Here is a 20,951-nt window from a genome sequence, read left to right as displayed (position 1 = left end):
AACGGCTGCGCCGTTGGCTCGAGCTTTATTGGCACAGTGGTTACCGAACTTGCCTGCCGACTAGAATCGTCGCGGCGCGCGGGTTCGCGTCCCAGCCTAGTCAGAGGTGGGAGCGGAACGCGGGGCGGCACAGAACAGACTCGGGTTACAATAAGGTTTTCTTTTCTTGATAGGCATGATTCTTTCTTCTCCACACGTACCGTTGATCCATTGGCCAAAAAGGTTCCAGTTTGATCTCATCACTCCGGAGAACAGAATCCTAAAACCTTTCTGGTTTGTGGGGTGCCCCTGGGAGTTCTTGCATGGAAGCCATCATTTCACAGTGTGCGTCTTATTTTCTGGGATGAAACATGAATACCCTCCTATGACATGTCCTTTCGTAGTTCCTCGGCTGTCACCCTGGGATTTTTCTCCACCTTTCGTTTCAGGTATCGCACAGCAATTGTAGACAATAACTTCTTTCCACCACGCCCAGGTAGCATTTCCACCGTGCCTTCAGCTTTAAACTTGCGGACTATGCTCCCAATTGTGTCTCTTAAAATTTTTAGTCCTTTTGCTATGTTTTTATATCCATATCCTTTCTTATTAAGTGAAATGACCTCCTCTCTGAATTTTTTTTTACCATTCCTTGGACTTCACCATGTTGTAAAGATGCCATTAACTGCCAAGAAGAGCCATGTGTCACAGTCCTTTTAAATCTTCTTAATTGCTGCTCATTAGGGTTCCTTTCACATCTACAAATGTTCTCATCAGCTGTTTGACAACACCTGATGGAAACCTTTGTTCTTAAGAGTGGTGGACTTGAATAATTTTGTCAATGAGGTGATCACAGAAAGGTCATTAATTGGAATATTCCGAGAATTGTTTTTGTTATTTCAGCCGTATTTGTCTATTTGACATGTCATTATTTGTTGTGATCATAAAAAAGATAAAAATGAATGTCAAACTTGCAAAACACTAATCCACTCTGGGGGTTGAATAATTTTGACACAACTGTTGTGTTGTAATGTGTCTACACCATTTATTCCTGTTGCCGTTTGCTTCTGTTTTTGAATGATCTGCAGAATTTTCACACGACATGATAATGAAAGCAGAAGACGAAGTGAAAGTCAGACAGTCAATGTCAAGGTATACTGCAGCCTCCAAACTGGATTTTCTGTAGAGAAGGAGCAGACTGCTGGAGAGATTTTCATGAGACAACGCTAGCTGGTCAGTGAGTAAATAAGTGTGGTGACAGTTGGACAAAGCATGGGATAATGGGTCATGCTTGTAGAGTGTAGTACAGGCTCGGACCAACGCTCCACGCTTCATCCAGTTGTTTTTTTTTTTTTTCTTGATTTTTCAGCGTTATACAACTTATGTGATGAATTTATCAAAGTTTTTAATTGGCCTAAAGCTAAAGTAGGGAAGATTTTTTTTCGTATATGTATTCAAAGTTTCTTTCCATTGTTTAAATTAAAGTGTGTAGTTCTACACCTTGTACATGTTTAGTGGTCAAAGAACTGTTCTAAAATGGGGCTTGAAATAATTAACTCTGGATTGATTTCTCAGACAGCTCTCCTCATGGACACAAACACGACTCTTTTCCAACACAACCAGAGCAACTTGACCTGCTCCCGTGACAATGTCTTGAAGACAGTGGTTTTTCCTGTCCTCTACTCAATCATGTTCCTGGCGGGGCTGTCTCTCAACGGCCTGGCGGTGTGGGTGTTCCTGCGTATCCCCTCGCGCTCCCACTTCATCATCTACCTAAAAAATATTGTGGTTGCCGACGTCATCATGACCTTCACTTTCCCTTTCAAGGTGAGTTTCAAAGTATTTGTTTTATTTTGAATTAAAATAGAAGACATTCGCTGACTTTGTAGTAGTTTACTCAAATGACTTTCAAGGTGGCAGGGAACCTGGTTAGAAAACTTAAAATGATCTTTCTAAGTCTGAATTGATGCACCGAAGGAAGTGTTTGTTGTGTAAAAATTGCATGCTTTAAGTTCAAGATGAATTTGACAAATTCATAAATGTGTCATTTCCCAAGAAGATGCATTACTTGAGGTTGCCATGTCGTAAATGTGATATGCAGTACAGACTAAGGCAGGAGAAAGTGTAGTAAATGGCAGTCTGACATTTCACATAGGAATATAGTCATCTTAAAGATTGATGCAGCATTTTAAAGACTCGAGTCCGCGGCCAAAAACATGTTTTATTTTCGGCTGAAGCTTTCGAAAGTTATTTCCCTTTGAACGACTTTGCTGTCCTGCTATAAGTTAAAATTCAAATTAAGACCTGACCAAATCGAATGACAGTTTATGCAAGACCTTTCTCAAAAGTTTAGCTTTACAAAGATACAGTAGTAATAAATTTGTATTTATTCTAATGATCCACTCATTACACCCAGGATAGTACCAGTACTTGTAACCTATTGTGGATGAATGGGACAGATGGACAGACAGTCCATCCAATACATGTGCAGATTTACATAATGAAAAATGTAAACATATTTTGGATGGATTATGTGTTGTTGCAGGTGTTATCAGACTCCAACATGGCATCCATTGGTCTGCGAATATTCGTGTGCCGGGTGTCCTCGGTGCTTTTCTACCTCACCATGTACATCAGCATCCTCTTCTTTGGCCTCATCAGCATTGACCGCTGCAGGAAAACCCTTGCACCATTCAAAGGCACCAACGCCGCAAGGCTCACCCGCAGGAAATTCCTCTCCACTGCAATGTGGATATTCCTCCTGGCTCTCTGTCTGCCTAACATGATCCTAACCCGTAAGACGCCAAGGTCACGATATTTCAAGTGCAACGATCTGAAGGGCCACACTGCGCTGTACTGGCATGCGGTGGTTAACCATGTGTGTCAGGTTATCTTCTGGGGGAACCTCTTGATTGTAATCTTGTGCTACACTCTAATCACCAAAGAGTTGTACAAGTCCTACTCGCGCACCAAGGCTCACAGCCCTGGGGACTGCAGGGCATCAGCAAAGCAGAAGCAACAGGCTAAGAGGAAGATGAACACCAATGTTTTCCTGGTCCTGGCTGTGTTCTTCGTGTGCTTTGTGCCATTCCACTTTGCCCGAGTGCCGTACACCCTGAGCCAGACTCAGGGCGTCCTCTTTGACTGCCGGCTCAAGCTCTTCCTCTTCCAGCTCAAAGAGAGCACGCTCTTTCTATCATCACTCAACTCCCTCTTGGACCCACTCATCTACTTCTTTCTTTGCAAGTCGTTCAGGACCACCCTGTTCAAGACACTGAGGTTGCCTGCTGGAACCTGCAGCTGGTTGCTAGACAGGGGCTCAGACACTGATACTAGCAGCACCGCCCTCAGAGACGCCGCTGTGTTTGGCAGAGGTGGACCGGCAGGGCAGTAAGGCCATCTCTCCTAAAGCACAGACCTATAACCTGGATCCTGCTTGTTTCATGAAATGCAAAAAAAGACAAAATTATTGAATGGGCACTAAAACAACGGTGAATGGAATGGTTACCACAAGAGAAAAAGAGAAAAACTAAAAAACATTTTAAAAATTTAGAACAAAAACACAAAAATGTTACATTCTATTGCATTTTTGTTGTCTAATTTCCCACTGAAAGCACAGTTTTTAAATTCTCGGCTTACAACTACTGTGTGCATTGAGAGAATTCATATATGGAGCATCGACATATTATTTTAGCTGGCTCAATTGTGCGAGGATGCATTTCCTTATCAATTACACAACTCCGAAGATTAAGTAATTTATTAATTGATTATTATCATGTCTATCGCTGGGATATACGCACATATACATTCAGTTTTCAATATATAAAACAAACATATTGCATTGTATAAATTGTATTACTGAGATTATTGTTATTTTAAATGATTTTTGCACTGTTTACCGTTCAACAAATACTTATTTTTTCTATATACTTTGCATTTTATTTTCTTAAAAAGTTGTCTAATTATTTGGAACAATTTTGCCCTCTACATGTTAGTTTTTGTTACCTGAATGGTCAAGGAGACACCTTGGTGGGAAAAGTGTGTTTTTAAAAAAAAAACAACAACAACAACAAACAAACAAAAAGCAATGTTTCATTCATTTATGAATTAATTTATAGTAAGTATTTGAAAGGAAAAAGACGTTAAAATTAAAATCCACCCGAACTAATTTGAGGCCACCTAATGGATAAATATAATGCACACAAGTTTATAAAAAAAAAAAAAAAAAAGTGTTCTTGCTATTTTTATGTTTCTATCTTAAAAGTTGATTTCAATGGGACTATATCAACATTAAACGAGTCGGACCGAAAAATTGGTTTTAGAATACATTGGTTAAATTTCTCTACATTTGCTTGTCATCTCAAAACTGAGTTGCCAATTACTGGATAAGTAGCGGGTGCCCTCCAGTGGCCAACGAATGGATTACATGACAGATCATCATTGTGTCAGTCATTTTCAGTGATAATGATAATAGACCAAGGCTCCACTAAATATAATTTTGGTTAATTAGCCAACAACACATATTGAAATAGTTGATACTGCATTTATCTCCTAAGAGATGTTAGTAGAATGAAAAGCCTCATATACATTTTTCCAAGTGTTTATTTATTTTATTTTATTTTTTATTTTTTAAAAATATGAATAAGACACAATGTTGGATCATTGGACCATGTTCTAGTTCTCTTTGATTGTTGTAACAATTGCTTTTGCCGGGTTAAGGAGACTTGACTTATTCTAATAACATCTGTGTGGAGATACAGCATCCCTCATGATTGGTTGATATTGAAACAATGCAAATCCAATATACAAAAACCAAAGTAAACATTGTTAAATGAAAAAGAAGTTAGGATTTTCATCTTTGGTAAGGCACACATTTAACACACAGCTCTTGTATTTGATCATGTATCTGGACCAAATGAATTGAATTTAAAAGGTATTGATTATTATAAGTCTATATTCAGTGCAATAAAGAAACCCCAGTAGATGTATTTTTGTCCTTCTTTTAGCAGGAGTGATACAAATTGGACATAAACCGAATTATAACATTTCTGCTCTGACAGCAGAAATTTTATGATGCTATTGTAAAAGCTTATTGCACCGTATAGTTTTCATTTTGATGTTTTATTTTATGATTTTATTTTATTTTATTTTCCCCTGTTTACAATGGGAAGGGGAGAAAGAAAAATGCATGCTGTTTTATTTGACTTCTGTTGTTCCTGTCACTGCCAATCTAACTTTTAATTGCATAAACAGCTTTCCAAGGTTAAACAGAAGAAGAATGTGCTGCATGAAGGATTAAAACAAGAATTACAAGAATAAAAAGAATTACATAACATTAAAAATTAGATGCTTCAATAATAACGTGTGTTTGTCCATCATAATGCAGTTTGCACTCAAATGCTATCTGATTTTATAAATGTTCATGTTTATGCACAATAAATGTCATGTTATGTCGTGATACTTTTTATGTTGTACTGTGAATGAATGATAAATTATTACATTAAGACCATTTTAATATGTAAACCAAGTGGATTGCTTTCTTTTGTTCTTGTGAAAGTAAACCTTGGGCGACAACTGATAATATTTAAGATGAATTCATTGACTTCCATTGACGGTGATAGACATCCAATCCATTTTGAGTGGAAGTTAAAATGGATCGGACGTCTATCACTGTTAATGCATGGCACTGAAACATGATAATTCACTGCCAGGCCTCTCAGTTAAAGCATATTTGAGGTCAATCACCAATGTTAAAAAATGAAATTAACCCAGTTTCTGCAAAATTCACTTCCTATTTTTGGTGTGAAGATCCATGCATGTGAGACTTGGACTTCTTCAATTTATATACTGGACTGTCTCAGGAAATTAGAATACACAATATTCTAATTTTTTGAGACAGTCCTGTGTATATATACAGGACTGTCTCAGGAAATTAGAATACACAATATTCTAATTTCCTGAGACAGTCAGACTGTCTCAAAAAATTAGAATATTGTGTATTCTAATTTTCTGAGACAGTCCAGTATGTTACAGGGACAAGTATTGGTAAACATCAACGAACAGACAACAGTAAACCACACTGTGCCATTGGTAGCGCCAGTTTTGTCTCGAAATTGCTCTGCTGACAGTAGTAAACCACATGGAGCAGCACACGTCCGTATTGCTCTCTAGACAGCAGTAAAGCACTAACTCATTGGTATCTGAATAGCTCCGTGTGACTCCGCAGACCATACTAATGCTCAGCTAGTCAATCTAGTCATATTAGACTTCCCAGAATATCCAGACCGACACTGTTTTTTAGTGGACAATCATCATCTTGTACTGCCACTATTAGTCAAATAAGAACATACAGTATAAATTATATGTCTGTAATGGAAGACAATGAATTGGAAATAATACAGTCCAATTATTCATCTAGAAATTCTTTCATGAAGATATTCATGCTTACTGCATCACACGAAGATGCGCTTACGGTATGTTGGTGACCCCATTTATCACCATCAGAGAGGGAAAGCATGAGAAACAGCTGTCAAAATGAAGCAGTGCAGTCTAGCGACCACATAATTTTACAATAACTCTCTGGTAAGGATCAGAAAAGTGCAGCAATATTATTTCTCTGCTATACTGTGCTTTGAATTTAAGTATTGCAAGATAGGAGTTCAGGAATGGCATGTCATGAACTGTATGTTAACTCTTTAATACCGAACGGGTCGGCATCGACGCGTTTACGCATATCATCTCTCGCTGTAATTATGTCACCTACGTGCCGTAGGTTGCTCTCATTTGAAATGGCGGAGGTCCACATGTTTGTTTATGTTTCATTCTTTTACTTGAAGTCAATCGACCAAGTAAAACAGGAGATAATGTCATTTGACATGAGAAACATTAAAACGCTGCATAGACCATGTGTTTATGTCCATATTTCCATTATTTCTTGTCCTTTTTCAAAACCAAAAGCACCACAAAAACCCACATATCCCAGGAGCCATTGTGAGGTCACGAAGGACGTATGTAATCATAACATTTTTAATAAATTGCCGGGAGAGGCGCCATCTAAGGAAATGGAGGCGAGATAGCGAGCGACGGCCGGTTGGATAGAGAAAGCGACTTTAAAACATGCAGAAACAAGCTAATGCATTATTTCATCAACTCAAGGAAGAGGATGGGCCAGATTTGTCAGTTTTTTGGGGGGGGATTAGTCGGTGGGTTAGAAATGTAACAGACTGGCAGCAGTGCGCAAACGGCAGAAGAGTGAGCTGCGTGACTTAGTGTGTGACATCACTGTGTCCGGTTCAAGGAGAAACTGAGTGGGCATGCCTGAAAAATTGAACAGAACTGGTTTATTGTCAACATTTTTGAAAATACTTTTTTTCGATGTTATACTTGATTTTTTTTCCCCACTACCAATCTTTTCAATTTGTATATACAGTGAATGTGTGTGTGTTCGAGAAGCTTGATTGTGTATAATGCATGATAGGGTGATGGATGCCTCATAAAGAGATATCCTCCAAACCTTTTTTGCAACATCAAAGACATGCAAATTTGGACAAAATAGGCTCAGGGGTTTTAAAAGGTTAAACAGTCTCTATTTTTTTTGTTTAGCAAGTGATACAAAATGTTAAGTCATGGGTTATTTGTATGTTTCTATTGGGCTCACCTTGGCAAAGGCTCAGCATGATACAAATGATGAGCAAAAATACTAGTTAGATTACCTGCTGTTTTAGTGAACTGCTGTCCAAAACAATACAGAAAACACAAAATAAATTTGTGACCAGCAACCCATCTCCACTGCCATTTCTTTTGTTGATGTTGTTTCCCAATAAAGCGAGCCACTGTGATAGCTATGCCAGTTACAGTAGTGATAGCCAGTGAGTCAACTGTGGGGTTACTAAAATGTCATGTTTGGAATGAGGAAGGTTATTCCCAGGCAGCCTCTTCTACACATAGTGTTGTAAGGGTGTGTCAGTTAAGTGCATTAAAAAAAAAAAAAAAATACATGCTTGCGTCGAGGCCAGATATGACGTTTAACAATTGCGCCAGTGTGTTTTTTCAGCGTTGTGTTTTACTGAGGAAGTGATGCTTTCATGTGACCAGAACAACAGTGAAAGCCCTTGAAACCTTTAACCCAGTTTTAAACCTTAACTCTGGTTCCAACTTCAAATTTGAAGCTCTAACCTCATATATGTATATACTAGTCCTTCTCAAAAAATTAGCATTTTGTGATAAAGTTCATTATTTTCTGTAATGTACTGATAAACATTAGACGTTCATGTATTTTAGATTCATTACACTCAACTGAAGTAGTTCAAGCCTTTTATTGTTTTAATATTGATGATTTTGGCAAAAAAGTCAAGAAAAAACAAAAATCCCTATCTAAAGAATTAGCATATCATGAAAAGATACTCTAAAGAACCTACTAACCTAATCATCTGAATCAACGAATTAACTCAAAACCCCTGAGGCTTTTAAAAACTCCTAGCCTGGTTCATTACTCAAAACCGCAATCATTGGGCAAGACTGCCGACCTGACTGCAGTCCAGAAGGCCATCATTGACACCCTCAAGCAAGAGGCTAAGACACAGAAAGAAATTTCTGAGCGAATAGGCTGTCCCCAGACTGCTGTATCAAGGCACCTCAGTGGGAAGTCTGTGGGAAGGAAAAAGTGTGTCAGGAAACGCTGCACAATAAGAAGAGGGGACCCCACTCTGAGAAAAAGTGTGGAGAAGGGCCGATTCCATACCTTGTGGGACCTGCAGAAACAGTGGACTGAGTCTGGAGTAGAAACATCCAGAGCCACCGTGCACAGGTTTGTGCTGGAAATGGCAGAAGCGCCTGACCTGGGCTACGGAGAAGCAGCACTGGACTGTTGCTCAGTGGTCCAAACTACTTTTTTTCCAGATGAAAGCAAATTTTGCATGTCGTTCGGAAATGAAGGTGCCAGAGTTCGGAGGAAGACTGGGGAGAAGGAAATGCCAAAATGCCTGAAGTCCAGTGTCAAGTACCCACAGTCACTGATGGTCTGGGGTGCCATGTCAGCTGCTGGTTTTGGTCTACTGTGTTTTATCAATGCAGCTAGCTACCAGATTTTGGAGCACTTCATGCTTCCATCTGCTGAAAAGCTTTAAGGAGATGAAGATTTCATTTTTTAGCACGACCTGGCATCTGCTCACAGTGCCAAAACCACTGGTAAATGGTTTACTGACCATGGCATTACTGTGCTCAATTGGCCTGCCAATTCTCCTGACCTGAACCACATAGAGAATCTGTGGAATATTGTGAAGAGGAAGTTGAGAGACACCAGACCAAACACTGTGGATGAGCTTAAGGCTGCTATCGAAGCATCCTGGGCCTCCAAAACACCTCAGCATTGCCACAGGCTGATTGCATCCATGCCACGCCGCACTGAAGCAGTCATTTCTGCAAAAGGGTTCCCGACCAAGTATTGAGTGCATAGCTGATATAATTAATTGAAGGTTGACTTTTTTTGTATTAAAAAACACTTTTTTTGTATTGGTCGGATGAAATATGCCAATTTTTTGAGATGGGGATTTTTGGTTTTCCTTGACTTTTTTGCCAAACTCATCAATAATAAAACAATAAAAGGCTTGACCTACAGGGTGACCCAAAAAAAAGTTTACACTGCAATAATACAACTTAAATGCCATGTTTATTCAGCTTAGAATTAGAATTTAATCACAAATGATACATTATTGTAAAGAACATGTACAGTACACTCTATTTTTCAATGTGTCCTCCCTTAAGTGTCACAACAGCCTCCAGGCGCCTGCGGAACGCTTCTTTATGTAGGATGCTGTCATCTTTTCCCAAGATCTAACAATGGACCTCTCCAAGGCTGCCACAGAAGTTTGTGGCTTCTTACAGGCACTGTCCTCCACAGTTGCCCATATGCTATAATCCAGGGGATTGAGATCTGGACTCTGGGGTGGCCAAATATCACCTTGTCAATCAACTTTTTGGTCCGCACAGATCGGCACTTTCAGACCCAGGTTTTCGTGAGGCTGTTCCAGTATCTTTCAGCTTCTTTTTAACTTTGTAGACTGCACATCTGGATATTCTCAGATTTGCTGCAATCTCAGTAGGTGTCAGACCGGCACGCAGCAATTCAGGTACAGCTAAAGTTTTCTTCATTTTCAGCAGGAGCACAGGAATTGTAGAGACGAGAGATGACCAGCTGCATTGAGTGACCTTAATGAATCACTTAAGCATGACAACCTATTTAGATATGTTTCAATGGCTCTTAAACAAGCAGTCAACTGAGTGTAAACTTTTTTTTGGGTCACCCTGTACTTCAGTTGTGTGTAATGAATCTAAAAAAATATGAAAGTCTAATGTTTATCAGTACATTACGGAAAATAATGAACTTAATCACAATATGTATTTGATATACTGCCAATGGGTTTTTTCATTGGCAGTGTATCAAATACTTGTTCTCCCCACTGTATGTATGCATGTATGTATGTACCGTATGTACAGACGGACGGACGGACGGACGGACAGACAGACAGACAGACAGACAGACAGACAGACAGACAGACAGACAGACACATACATACATACATACATACATACATACATACATACATACATACATACATACATACATACATAGGCGGGCGGGTGGGCGAGACAACATTCTTTTTTTTTTTTTTTTTTTTTATATATATACAGTACATATATAGAATGTCTAAAGGATGTATAAAGGCATTCAGCTTTATTCAGTGATAGTGTCAAAGTGGGGAAATGCCAGCCAATGTATTTCAGGTCTCCCACAGCAACCATGAAAAATTCTGCATCTTTAGTGGCACCTTTCCGTACTGCTATAAAGTCATGAGTTTGTGGTGCCTGATGCACATCCTGTTATATTGTCTGAAGCTGCATTACCAGCCCTGAAATCTTTTCTGCCCTCAATTGTAGAAGCATGCGTCATACATACAATATACAGTTTGTGGTTGCTTTAAAACAGGGTTTTTCCAAAAGAGTCATGTCAGGCAGTTTTTCAAACGAAATCTCAATCAATAGTTATGTATTTTAATGCCACTGGCATCAGACCTTAATTTGAAATTCTAACAATTAAAATAAATAAATAAATAAATAATACAATTAAAAATTAAAAGCTGGTAAGGAATTACAAAACTATATGGAGACATTAAAAATCCCTAGGCATTTAATATTGGGTTATGTTTCAGTTTTTTGTTTCTCTCTCTGAGACTAATTATAAAACGTTAGCCAAACTCAATTATCATCGCTGGTCCCTTTTTGGGGGTATCCTTGATGCAGCCCAGACTCTTCCGGCAGAAGAATTTTAAACCTTGGTTAAAATCCCCTCTCAGGCTTGAAAACAGAATTTTAAACCCTAGCTGTTGCTAGAAACTCTTAACACTTGCGTTTGTTTGTTTTTTTTTGAAAGTCCAATCTGACTTTCAAACACTAACTTTTAACTGACAGTGGCTTGAAACGCTGGGACAATTTTTGGTAATCGCTTCGACAATGGTCGATGGCATAAACTGACTTCTTCAAAGTGACATACCATACTGTTTTAATTGCTTAACAAAGGATCCTCATTTTTGTCAAGCCACTGTGACTCACTCTTCAAAAACCGCTGGGTTAATTAGCAAACTATGGTCTATTTAATTAAATGACCGTCCAGGGCCCTTTTTTAACACCAGCATTTCTACTAGCCGCTCGTTTCCCATCTGTTGTCATTCCTGGTCTTGTTCCAACCAGCGAAGTCGGACAGGAAAATGTCATGTTCTCCTCATGGGGTCATTTTTATTTTTAGAAGGGAGCAAAAGGGTATAAACATTTTGAGAGCATCCAGAAAAGCAGAAGCACAATTTTCATTCTAATTGCATATTGTCAAGGAAAGAGAGAAGAGGGCTAGTTAAGGAGTTGTGCAGGAGGTCCTGAAACAAGGGTGCCCCGGAACTAGCCCATGTGTTTGGCTGTCAACTGGCACAGATGAGTGCCAAACTCTCAGTAAACAATCAGGACAGGAAGTAAGCGAGGGAAGTCTCTTTCACTCACAGGAAGCCTGGCAAACTTGTTGAGGGGGCCGGGGACAGTAGCTTTAGGGACAACACACGCACACAAGTCAATACAGACCTATTTCAACCTCCGTACCAAAGTAACACGGATAAATATTCAATTGGATTTCCTTTGTTTGCCTCATTTCCTGTAGATTGGTGAGGATAAAGCGGAATCGGATATTTCACTTCTTCCTTTTGAAATATTGTGACTTCCCCCCATCATTGCCTTATATATTCTTCTACTGTTTCCGATGCGACACACTTTCACATTGCTCCCAAGGACACAAGGTAAGAATGAATCATTTCAATTTAATATTAATAAAGAGATAACTGACATTTATGTAAAGTCACAAAAATTAAATAACTTTTTAATTTTTATTTTCAAAATATAATTTGCGTATATTTTTATATAGGAGATTTTATAGGAGTTGGAGCTTGACAATTGCTCTTTAAACTGGATCTTGGGATCAGTTAAAAATAGAACAGAGTTTGAATATATTACTATTACAAATCTTTGTTGTCAGTAATCTGTTGTACTTTGCTTATTGTTAAAACATACATTTACGTATCAAGGGAGAGTCTATAGTTTAGAATCTATTTGATCTTCATGGGTTTGAATGGCATCATGCAAATAAACTGATCATTTGAGGTCAGTTTTTCACATTTACTGTGTTTATATATTTAATATACTAGTAGGTAACTGTAAACAATTACATGTTATGATGAGATCACAAGCTGTACTGCATTATGTTGATACGTTCCGTATCTTCTCTTGCTTGCGAGGAGTAACATTTATTAGTGTACTGTAAAGCTCTGGTTGTTTAGTGATGTAACCTTTTCTTCCCTAGACAATCAATATGAATTCCTCACTTTCCAACACCACTCTCAAGTGTCTCCATGATATCAGCGTGACCTCAGTGGTCTTCCCCACCTTGTATAGTATCCTATTCATATTTGCACTGCTGCTCAATTTCATGGCGGCATGGATTTTCTTCAGCATTCCCAGCAAGTCAACCTTCCTGGTCTTTCTGAAGAATGTGGTGAGTGGTAACGATAGCACATACGCACAAATGTTCAGTAAGTTTCAAACCAATGTGCCAACAATCATTGTTCAGTTACAGTGTTTGGTTTTGGTTCAGTTCACGTTGAATAAAAAATCTATCTCTCATTAGTGATAATTGGAAAATTGATATATGGAAAATTGGTTTAAAAAAAAAAAAAAAAAAAAAAAAAAACGTAAATTCTCCAATATGCAAAGATAAAAATGTTAATAAAACATACTCTTTTCAAACAACAGGTGGTAGCTGATTTGTTAATGACGTTGACCATCCCCCTAAAGATCCTGACAGATGCCGGTGTGGGATCAGGTCCACTGCGGGCTTTCCACTGCCGTTACTCAGCTGTTCTATTCTACATGACCATGTATATCAGCATCATCTGGCTGGGCCTAATCAGCCTGGACCGCTACCTTAAGATAGTCCGGCCATTCGGAAAGGGAACCCTGCAGAAGGTCTGGTTCAGCAAGGTGCTGAGTGTTGCCGTGTGGGTGGTCATGTTATCTGCAGCGCTACCTAATGTGATACTAAGTAATCAACCGCCACGCTACTCTAACGGAAGAGTCAAATGCTCCTCCATGAAGAACAAGGCTGGCCTACTCTGGCATCAAGGATTCATCTACTTCGGTCAGGTAAAAGGAGTAATTCAATATTCACCTATACATTACTTAATTAGGCATACTTATGTGTTGAAAGTTTTGGCTTTACAAAGATTATTGCTTTTCTGCTCATCTAGCTGACTTCAGAATTTTACGAGATGTTAATGTTCAATAACATCTTCTTATAAATAAAATTGATCAGTATTATTATTATAAAACTAGTCTTCTTTGTTTAATGAGTTAGTTCTGGGGTCAGCAACATGTGGCTCTAGAGCCGTATGTGGCTCTTTAGTGCTGCCCTAGTGGCCCCCTTGGAGCTTTTTCAAAAATGTTTGGAAGTGGAAAAGATGGGGGAGGGAAATATATATTTTTTGTTTAATATAGTTGCTGTAGGAGAACAAACATGACCCAAACATTCTTCTTATTCATCAATACTGCAATTAAGTTAAACAGAGTACTTGTGTGGTGCCTGATTCCCTATAGGATGCACTGCAGGAAAAATATTAAATTATGAAAGCTCATTATGCATTCGTAGCCAACTTAGTTATTTTGATAGTTGGCTAATATACTGTAGTTAATAAAGATACATAAAGCATGTGTTGCCTTCATTATAAGGCTTATATAAGGCTTTTATGTTTTCGCGGGTCCAGACACATATGTTTTTTTGTTTTTTGCTCCAATATGATAATTGTAAATGGTGTTACACTTGCATAGCGCCGTTCCACCTTTTAAGGCTATTTCAATATTTTGGGTTGCCGACCCCTGAGTTAGTTGGTCAGTTGCTTGTTAATTAGCCTATTGCTAGGTCCTAGCTAGGTCTAGCATCAAACTCACTTGTCGCTTTGATTAGTTAGTTTTCGACTTAATGTGCCAATACATACAATGACAGTGACTGGGTGCAGTCCAGCTTTTGCCTAAAGGTACAGTATTTAGAAATATGAACGTGCTTTGGCATATCAAACTTTTTCTTTGTGTTTTCCTGCAGGTGATCTTCTGGGGAACGCTGGCCCTGATGGTGTTTTGCTACACTTTCATCAGCAAGAAAGTGTACGAGTCATACAAAGCATCAAAGTGCACCTCCAAGGCAACTAACTACAAAACCAAAGCCAAGGTCTTTGTGGTGGTTGGTGTCTTCTTCATCTGCTTTGCCCCCTACCACTTCGCTCGGGTTCCTTACACTCTGCAACAAGTCAGCAAAACAAAAAAGCAGTGCCGGGTGAATGGGCTTTTTCTAGCTAAGGAGACAACATTGTGGCTGTCGGCTGCCAACGTGGTCCTGGACCCACTCATTTACGTGTTTCTGTGCAGCATGTTCAGGGAGAGACTTACAGCCGCACTTAGACGCAAGCCCCTTCCTAAAGGAGACTCCCCTACTGCCACGACCACACAACTGGAGATGTCTCAAACGGCAAACAAATTGATAAACACGGGCCCATCAAAATAACACACTGGAAATGTAACTGCAGCTTATAAGCTTGTACTTTCAATCATGTGATGATCCCTAAAATATGGCGCCTCCTCAAAACATGCTGAATGGTTTGATCATTTTATGATGGGCAGAACCAATGTACAGGGAACATATTACTGAAAAACTGACTTTTTTGAGCTTGTAAAGACATATGAGTCTCGGGAGCGCTTACTCAGATAATTTGCTAACATTTCAAAACATTACTAGAAGTCATTAAGATTTTTATCCTTTTGTGACACCACATACCACATACAAGCAGCTTTAAATAATACCACTCAAAACTGAGTTTCTCCACTAACGACTTGGCAGTAACTTAGGTGTTCATCATAGCCATTTGATTTCATTTGCTAGGAGAGGTCTGAAAGCATGCTTTTCTTGATCCTTGAGGTATTTTGACACAAAAAAATGGCAAACTATGCTTTCTTTAACGATCAGCAAGCTGGGTTTATAAAATTAACAAGAGCTTGATAGAAAGTGATGATGCAGAAGGGAAAAAAATGTCACTGCAGCAGATCGTAACTTTGCAACAATTACCATGCTGTTCCTGCCACACAACGCACTGTTTGCCAAGTCATTGGAGGCATGATGTCAAGTGTACTCAATGTCATTGTGAACTTCCTGAACTGTAATCTCCTTGAACCTTTTCCTTCTGTAAACTCAAAGCAAACATTTAATCAGCACATATGCACACATGCACTGCCAACAGTAAGGACATTTGGCAACATACTATTTTTGCATTGCAAATGAGTTTTATGTTTTATTAAGTATAATGGATGTTGTGTAGTGGTAGTGTAATGTGCAGTGATGACCCTGCCATCACTATGGCAAATTGGGGTGCAGAAATACAAGCAATTGGGCCAGATCTGACCTTTTTTCATGCTTTCTGATTAAAGTCAGAAATTTGCCGATTTGCCAAACGTCTCTAAAATATTTTCCTGAGCAGCACAAAGCATGTCAAGAGTGATTTGATAGACTGGGATTGAGCTACCAATGATAAATATTAAATTGGTTTTACACATTTACGAGCGCAAAATCTCATGTCTCTGGTCGTCACAATTGATAGTGGATGTATTGTTGTTGGTCATCATGTTAGTTTGAACTGTTGTGTTCATCTGTGTTACTGTAATTATATCGAACTGTTAAATGTGATGAATCATGGTTTTGTTGATAAACACCAGAACACCCTGACTTCATGTTACTGCTTTAAATTTCAAAGTAGCAGGTGATGGAACAGTTTGTGGTATGGTGGCTTTTTGGGTCAGAGCACTGTTAGTGCATGTAGACCGCCCTGCATGAACAGATGTCAGGTGTCTGAGGGGCAACCCAGATTGAACATGCAGCTTACGCCCAAACTTATTTTTATTTTTTATTTTTACCTGTCCTGTTCAGTAGTTTAGACACAGAGAACAGGAATCCAAGTGTCCTCATGGTCTGAACAGATTTGTACGACAGCATAAAAAAGTCCTAAATTGCATTATTATGTGAATTAGAATCATATTTTGAGACGATTTGACTATATACAACAATTTGCCAAAGTGCAGATAACGAGAAATTAGACTTTTAATCCGCTGTTTAGCCACGCCTACCATTATAGGGCTCTAGCGTCCCCAACAGGAGGATGACGTTGGCAGGGTCATGGTTTCATCTGATTTAGAATTCAACCCAGTGAGGGGGAATTATTCAGAACGAGGAAAATGCGACGAAGAGAGCCGCAAAATTGTCATTGTTTCAGTCTCTCTACTCCAATATTTTTACAGGATATTCTTTTTATCGAAGTATTTCTCCCCAATCGGTAAATAAATGGTCTGGTCATGACATATAACAGTCTTGTACTAAATGGAATATAAAATAATAAAAATGCATTTATTCAGTATGACATGGTAAAATTACTCCATAATGGTCAAAACTGTAGACTTCACCTTAACTGTCGCACCTCCCGAACGATATTTTATGCCAACTTAGGTAGTCAGGCTTTTTTCATTTCCCTGCCTCGGCTTTGGAGAATGTTAACAAACCAAGAGGCGTGACAGCTAGCCGACATGCTAACCCGAAACGAGTGATGTTTCAAAAGCGAAAAGTCACTCAAAACCACCCGGGATAATGTGACACAGCGGCGGGGTTGTCAATTGTCTTCGCCGATCGCCAACCCACCTGGTAGCGAGCAAGTTACAGCTCGTTCCTCCTTTACGGACAGGAGAGCTCGCTGGGGAAGCAGTTGAAGAGTACCACCGGTGTCATAGGAGCGCATAGCTGCCACATGGTCAATACAATGGCGTAAAATAATGCTTTACTACACAGCGAAGACGTAAACGGAGAGCGGCATGCAGTTGTTGTGCAGCTAATATGGCATGATGTGTCTGAGAACTTTTCTTCATGTCTGTCCATGATCAAACGTAAGTAAATAGTCCTTTATCTAAAGAAAGTTTGTAGTGTAATCGCTGTATTCGCGGCCATTTTTAACACAAAGTTGCAATTTCTGATGGGGTTGAAAATTTGACAGAACACCAGTCACACGAAGGGGGCAAGAAGCCAAGTATAGCGCTCTTCCGGCGGGGGGGTGGGGGGATGCAATAAGCCACCGGTCATCGGCCGATTGGCATTTTCGGTGGACAATCAGCCACAAAATGCAAGCCACCTCCGTATTAAAACGTGTGCCATGATCCCAGTATTTGACGTGATACAAAATACGATGTTTACTCACTTCCTCATTAGTCCAGTGGTCCCACAGTAGTAGGGCTTGTTTTGGCCAATATCCGCGGTGAATGGGAACCTTTTGAAACTCAAAAAGGCTCACATGCCTCTCCCTGGTGCAGCAACAATTTTCTGCAGCCGTTTTGGCTGGCGTGATGCCTATTACAAGTCATTGACTCCCCACTGATGCATTTTATATTGTGTTTTATCTTGTGTTTTGTAAATCTATATATTATTTTGCATACTGGAGGCATTCTATTCTATTCTATTCTATTCTATTCTATTCTAAAATCAGCTGAATCCACAGTCCATCTGCATGCTATAAAGCAATGCTGTATTGTGAGATGCTGACCTGGGTGATGTCACATTCGCATTCGTCCTAAACCCGAGACTGAGGCTGGAAGTCACTCATGTTCATGGCGCGGGATTCAAAATTGAATATAAAACGATCGCTTCCACACACATCCAAACGGTCCATTTCATTCAGGTGCATAAAACACCATGTGAAATATGAAATAAACATGCTTTTTTGTGTCATACGCACTTTAATGTATCACATAGGAATTTGATATACTCCTGTTGTGGTTGTTTTGTTTATTGCGAGCAAGCAATGAGCAGGAAGTAGTAAGGAAAAGAGGCGGACAGAAGAGGATAGAAGAACGAACAACAAGAACAAATAAATTGTTACACACCTATGCTACCTATGAATATAGTGGTGCTAATGTTAGTTAATTACATTAACCAGTGGACACCACCCAAAATTCTTTCTCCAGGCACATCGTCTATCTCTATGCGGGCACCCTGAGGCTGTCACAGGTGAACTTTGTCTGTCCAGCTTGTCCTGAGTCGTCCTCATGGCCCCTTCCAGGTGGGACATGGCCAGAACACCTCACCAGGGAGGCATCCAGAAAGCATACTGATGACATCCCAGAGCTGCTTCCAACCTCCCCAGACTGCCAACCTCCGAACCCAAATTTCCTAAGTGGAAACAGATACAAACGATCCAAATGTCTCTTGTGGTTATCAACGGAAAGACTTTTGATTAATGGTGTTTAGCCATTGATGAACATACTGCAGATCCTAGATCAGGCTTAAATTCAAACCACAACAGAAGCAGCAAGAAACTGTACTGAAGGAGGATGGATAGAAAGAAGTGGAATAAATTGACTTTTTTTCACAGCACTACTTCCTCCATTAACAATTTTTAAAGACATTTATAAACTACTTGTTGGGGAATTAATGTTACCTTTACCTGATTTACAATCTTCTCTGCATGCAGATTTGATTAATGTAATAATGAGTTATGATCTTCCTCCATCAAACCACGTATTGGCTTTACTGCAGAGGCTGATATTTGGTCAGGAAATTAACGAGCTATTCGCTGCAGCCGGAGTCGCAGTTGCTGGAGCCAGAAGAAAGGCCGTTTGTCACCCACCGATTAAATCTTCTGACAGCCATGATGGTGAGTTATGAGAAATTCTAAATGACATTCATGGAAATAAAATCAACTCTGTAGATAGTGTTGCTTGGCACCGTCTGCACGGACACAGGTAGGGGTCAGAAAAGAGTCAAGACAAGTATGAAACGGATATGATGCCCGACACTTTCATATTATTTGGATGCAGAATTGCGTCGCCATCAAGCCATGCCTCTAGATGAGAGGCAGGTTTGCGAGTCCAGATCAGCTGCAAAAAAATTGTGTTTGTTTAAAAACAAAATAGTAATGCGTCAACCGCAGGATTTGAACCCGAACCAAAAGGTACATATTAGCTTTATAACAGATATTGAACCACTGTGCAAGGAGTACACATATGGAGAGTGGTCTTCAAAGTAAATTAGAAGTAAAACCTTTCAAAATGTCTGGCTGAGACACGTATTAATTTGAACTTATGCTGTTGGGAGTTGACCCACCCCACCAAAAAACCCCCCAAGGTATTTTAACACTTGATTTGGCCGAATTTGCATGCCTTTGATGTTGCCTTTATACTGAATTAAAAAAAATGTTCACAATGGCCAAGTTGGGTCCCTTTTTTCAGGACAACATAAACTTCATGTTCAAACTATTGTTTTCTTCACTGACCAATTATTATCAAAATTTTGGACCAAAAAAAAAAAAAAAAAAAATCGTCAAAATTTGTAATATTGATTTTCCATTGACAACCAAACATGCTCAACGAAATGTTTTGAAGCGTGATAATGTTTATTCAACTTGTTAGGATAAACATTCAACAGAAAAAATGAGACTGAATAGTTTCATATTTGATAATTCTACAAAAACAGCAGGTATATGACCATAGGCGTTTTTGTCCTTTCAACATACAATTGTAAAGACAGGTTATATACATGAGACCAAGAGTGCAAAATAGTAAGTATGTGTATTTATATATATATATATATAATATACCTTTTTTTCCGCAGTAGGTCTCTACGCACGTTTCTGTTGTTTTGCGGTCAAAAGTTACATCTCAGCTCTAAAATAACGCTGCTACTTAGCTGTTGCTGGTTAGTTAGTCTGAAATGCTGTTGCTGAAAAAATGCTGAAATTGTGAAGGTCCTAGTAGAGTTAAGTGTGCAATCTTGTTACCACTTGGGGTGATTTCCTTCTGGAGTATCAGCTGTGTTTCTCACTTTAAGCATAGATGAGTACAGGAGCTGAGCTCATTCACGTATAATTATCATCCGTGGATAGTCATAAAAATACACTAATAATAAAAACTCCACCCCCTTTATTGACCTGTAGGAGTCAGAGCAGAGGAGCAAAGAGGGTGACAGGGGAGAGACCGCCATTCAAAATGTGAGTAGGAGAGTAATGATTAGAAAGTGGAGAAAGCCAAGATGATGATTATATACAACATACATATACATACAGCATCTTTATTTTCATGACTACATTGTAAATTCTCACTGAAGGTAATAGAACTATGAACATGTGTGGAATTATGGACTTGGCAAGAAAAGGTGAAATAACTAAAAACGTACAATATTCTAGTACCTTCAAAGTAACTACCCTTTGCTCTGATTACTTTTTAGCACACTCTTGCCATCTTTTGATGAGCTTCAAGAAGGAGTCACCTAAAATGTTTTTTGACTTTACAGGTATGCCTTTTCAGGGTTA

General features: G+C 39.2%; 2 protein-coding genes across 2 annotated transcripts; both read left to right on the top strand.

Moving 5' to 3' along the window:
* The first annotated feature begins 1,006 nt into the window (after positions 1 to 1,006).
* On the top strand, positions 1,007 to 5,402 carry p2ry12 (purinergic receptor P2Y12). The gene is made up of 3 exons (XM_057838825.1): positions 1,007 to 1,209; positions 1,552 to 1,803; positions 2,522 to 5,402. Exons 2-3 carry the CDS (start codon positions 1,564 to 1,566, stop codon positions 3,368 to 3,370), a joined length of 1,089 nt encoding a protein of 362 aa, XP_057694808.1. The 5' UTR covers positions 1,007 to 1,209; positions 1,552 to 1,563; the 3' UTR covers positions 3,371 to 5,402.
* Positions 5,403 to 10,087: 4,685 nt separating this feature from the next.
* On the top strand, positions 10,088 to 16,333 carry p2ry13 (purinergic receptor P2Y13). The gene is made up of 5 exons (XM_057838980.1): positions 10,088 to 10,103; positions 12,176 to 12,311; positions 12,872 to 13,063; positions 13,321 to 13,710; positions 14,663 to 16,333. Exons 3-5 carry the CDS (start codon positions 12,881 to 12,883, stop codon positions 15,119 to 15,121), a joined length of 1,032 nt encoding a protein of 343 aa, XP_057694963.1. The 5' UTR covers positions 10,088 to 10,103; positions 12,176 to 12,311; positions 12,872 to 12,880; the 3' UTR covers positions 15,122 to 16,333.
* The last annotated feature ends 4,618 nt before the right edge of the window (positions 16,334 to 20,951 follow it).

Source organism: Corythoichthys intestinalis, chromosome 6 (assembly GCF_030265065.1).
Source record: "Corythoichthys intestinalis isolate RoL2023-P3 chromosome 6, ASM3026506v1, whole genome shotgun sequence".
NCBI classification, from domain to species: domain Eukaryota; kingdom Metazoa; phylum Chordata; class Actinopteri; order Syngnathiformes; family Syngnathidae; genus Corythoichthys; species Corythoichthys intestinalis.
This window is presented reverse-complemented; position numbering and strand designations above follow the sequence as displayed.

Coding starts and splice junctions, on each gene's coding strand:
- p2ry12 (XM_057838825.1), top strand. CDS start 1,564: ATGGACACAAACACGACTCTTTTCCAACACAACCAGAGCAACTTGACC. Junction 1,804..2,521: donor CCTTCACTTTCCCTTTCAAG/GTGAGTTTCAAA, acceptor GTGTTGTTGCAG/GTGTTATCAGACTCCAACAT.
- p2ry13 (XM_057838980.1), top strand. CDS start 12,881: ATGAATTCCTCACTTTCCAACACCACTCTCAAGTGTCTCCATGATATC. Junction 13,064..13,320: donor TGGTCTTTCTGAAGAATGTG/GTGAGTGGTAAC, acceptor TTCAAACAACAG/GTGGTAGCTGATTTGTTAAT. Junction 13,711..14,662: donor GATTCATCTACTTCGGTCAG/GTAAAAGGAGTA, acceptor GTTTTCCTGCAG/GTGATCTTCTGGGGAACGCT.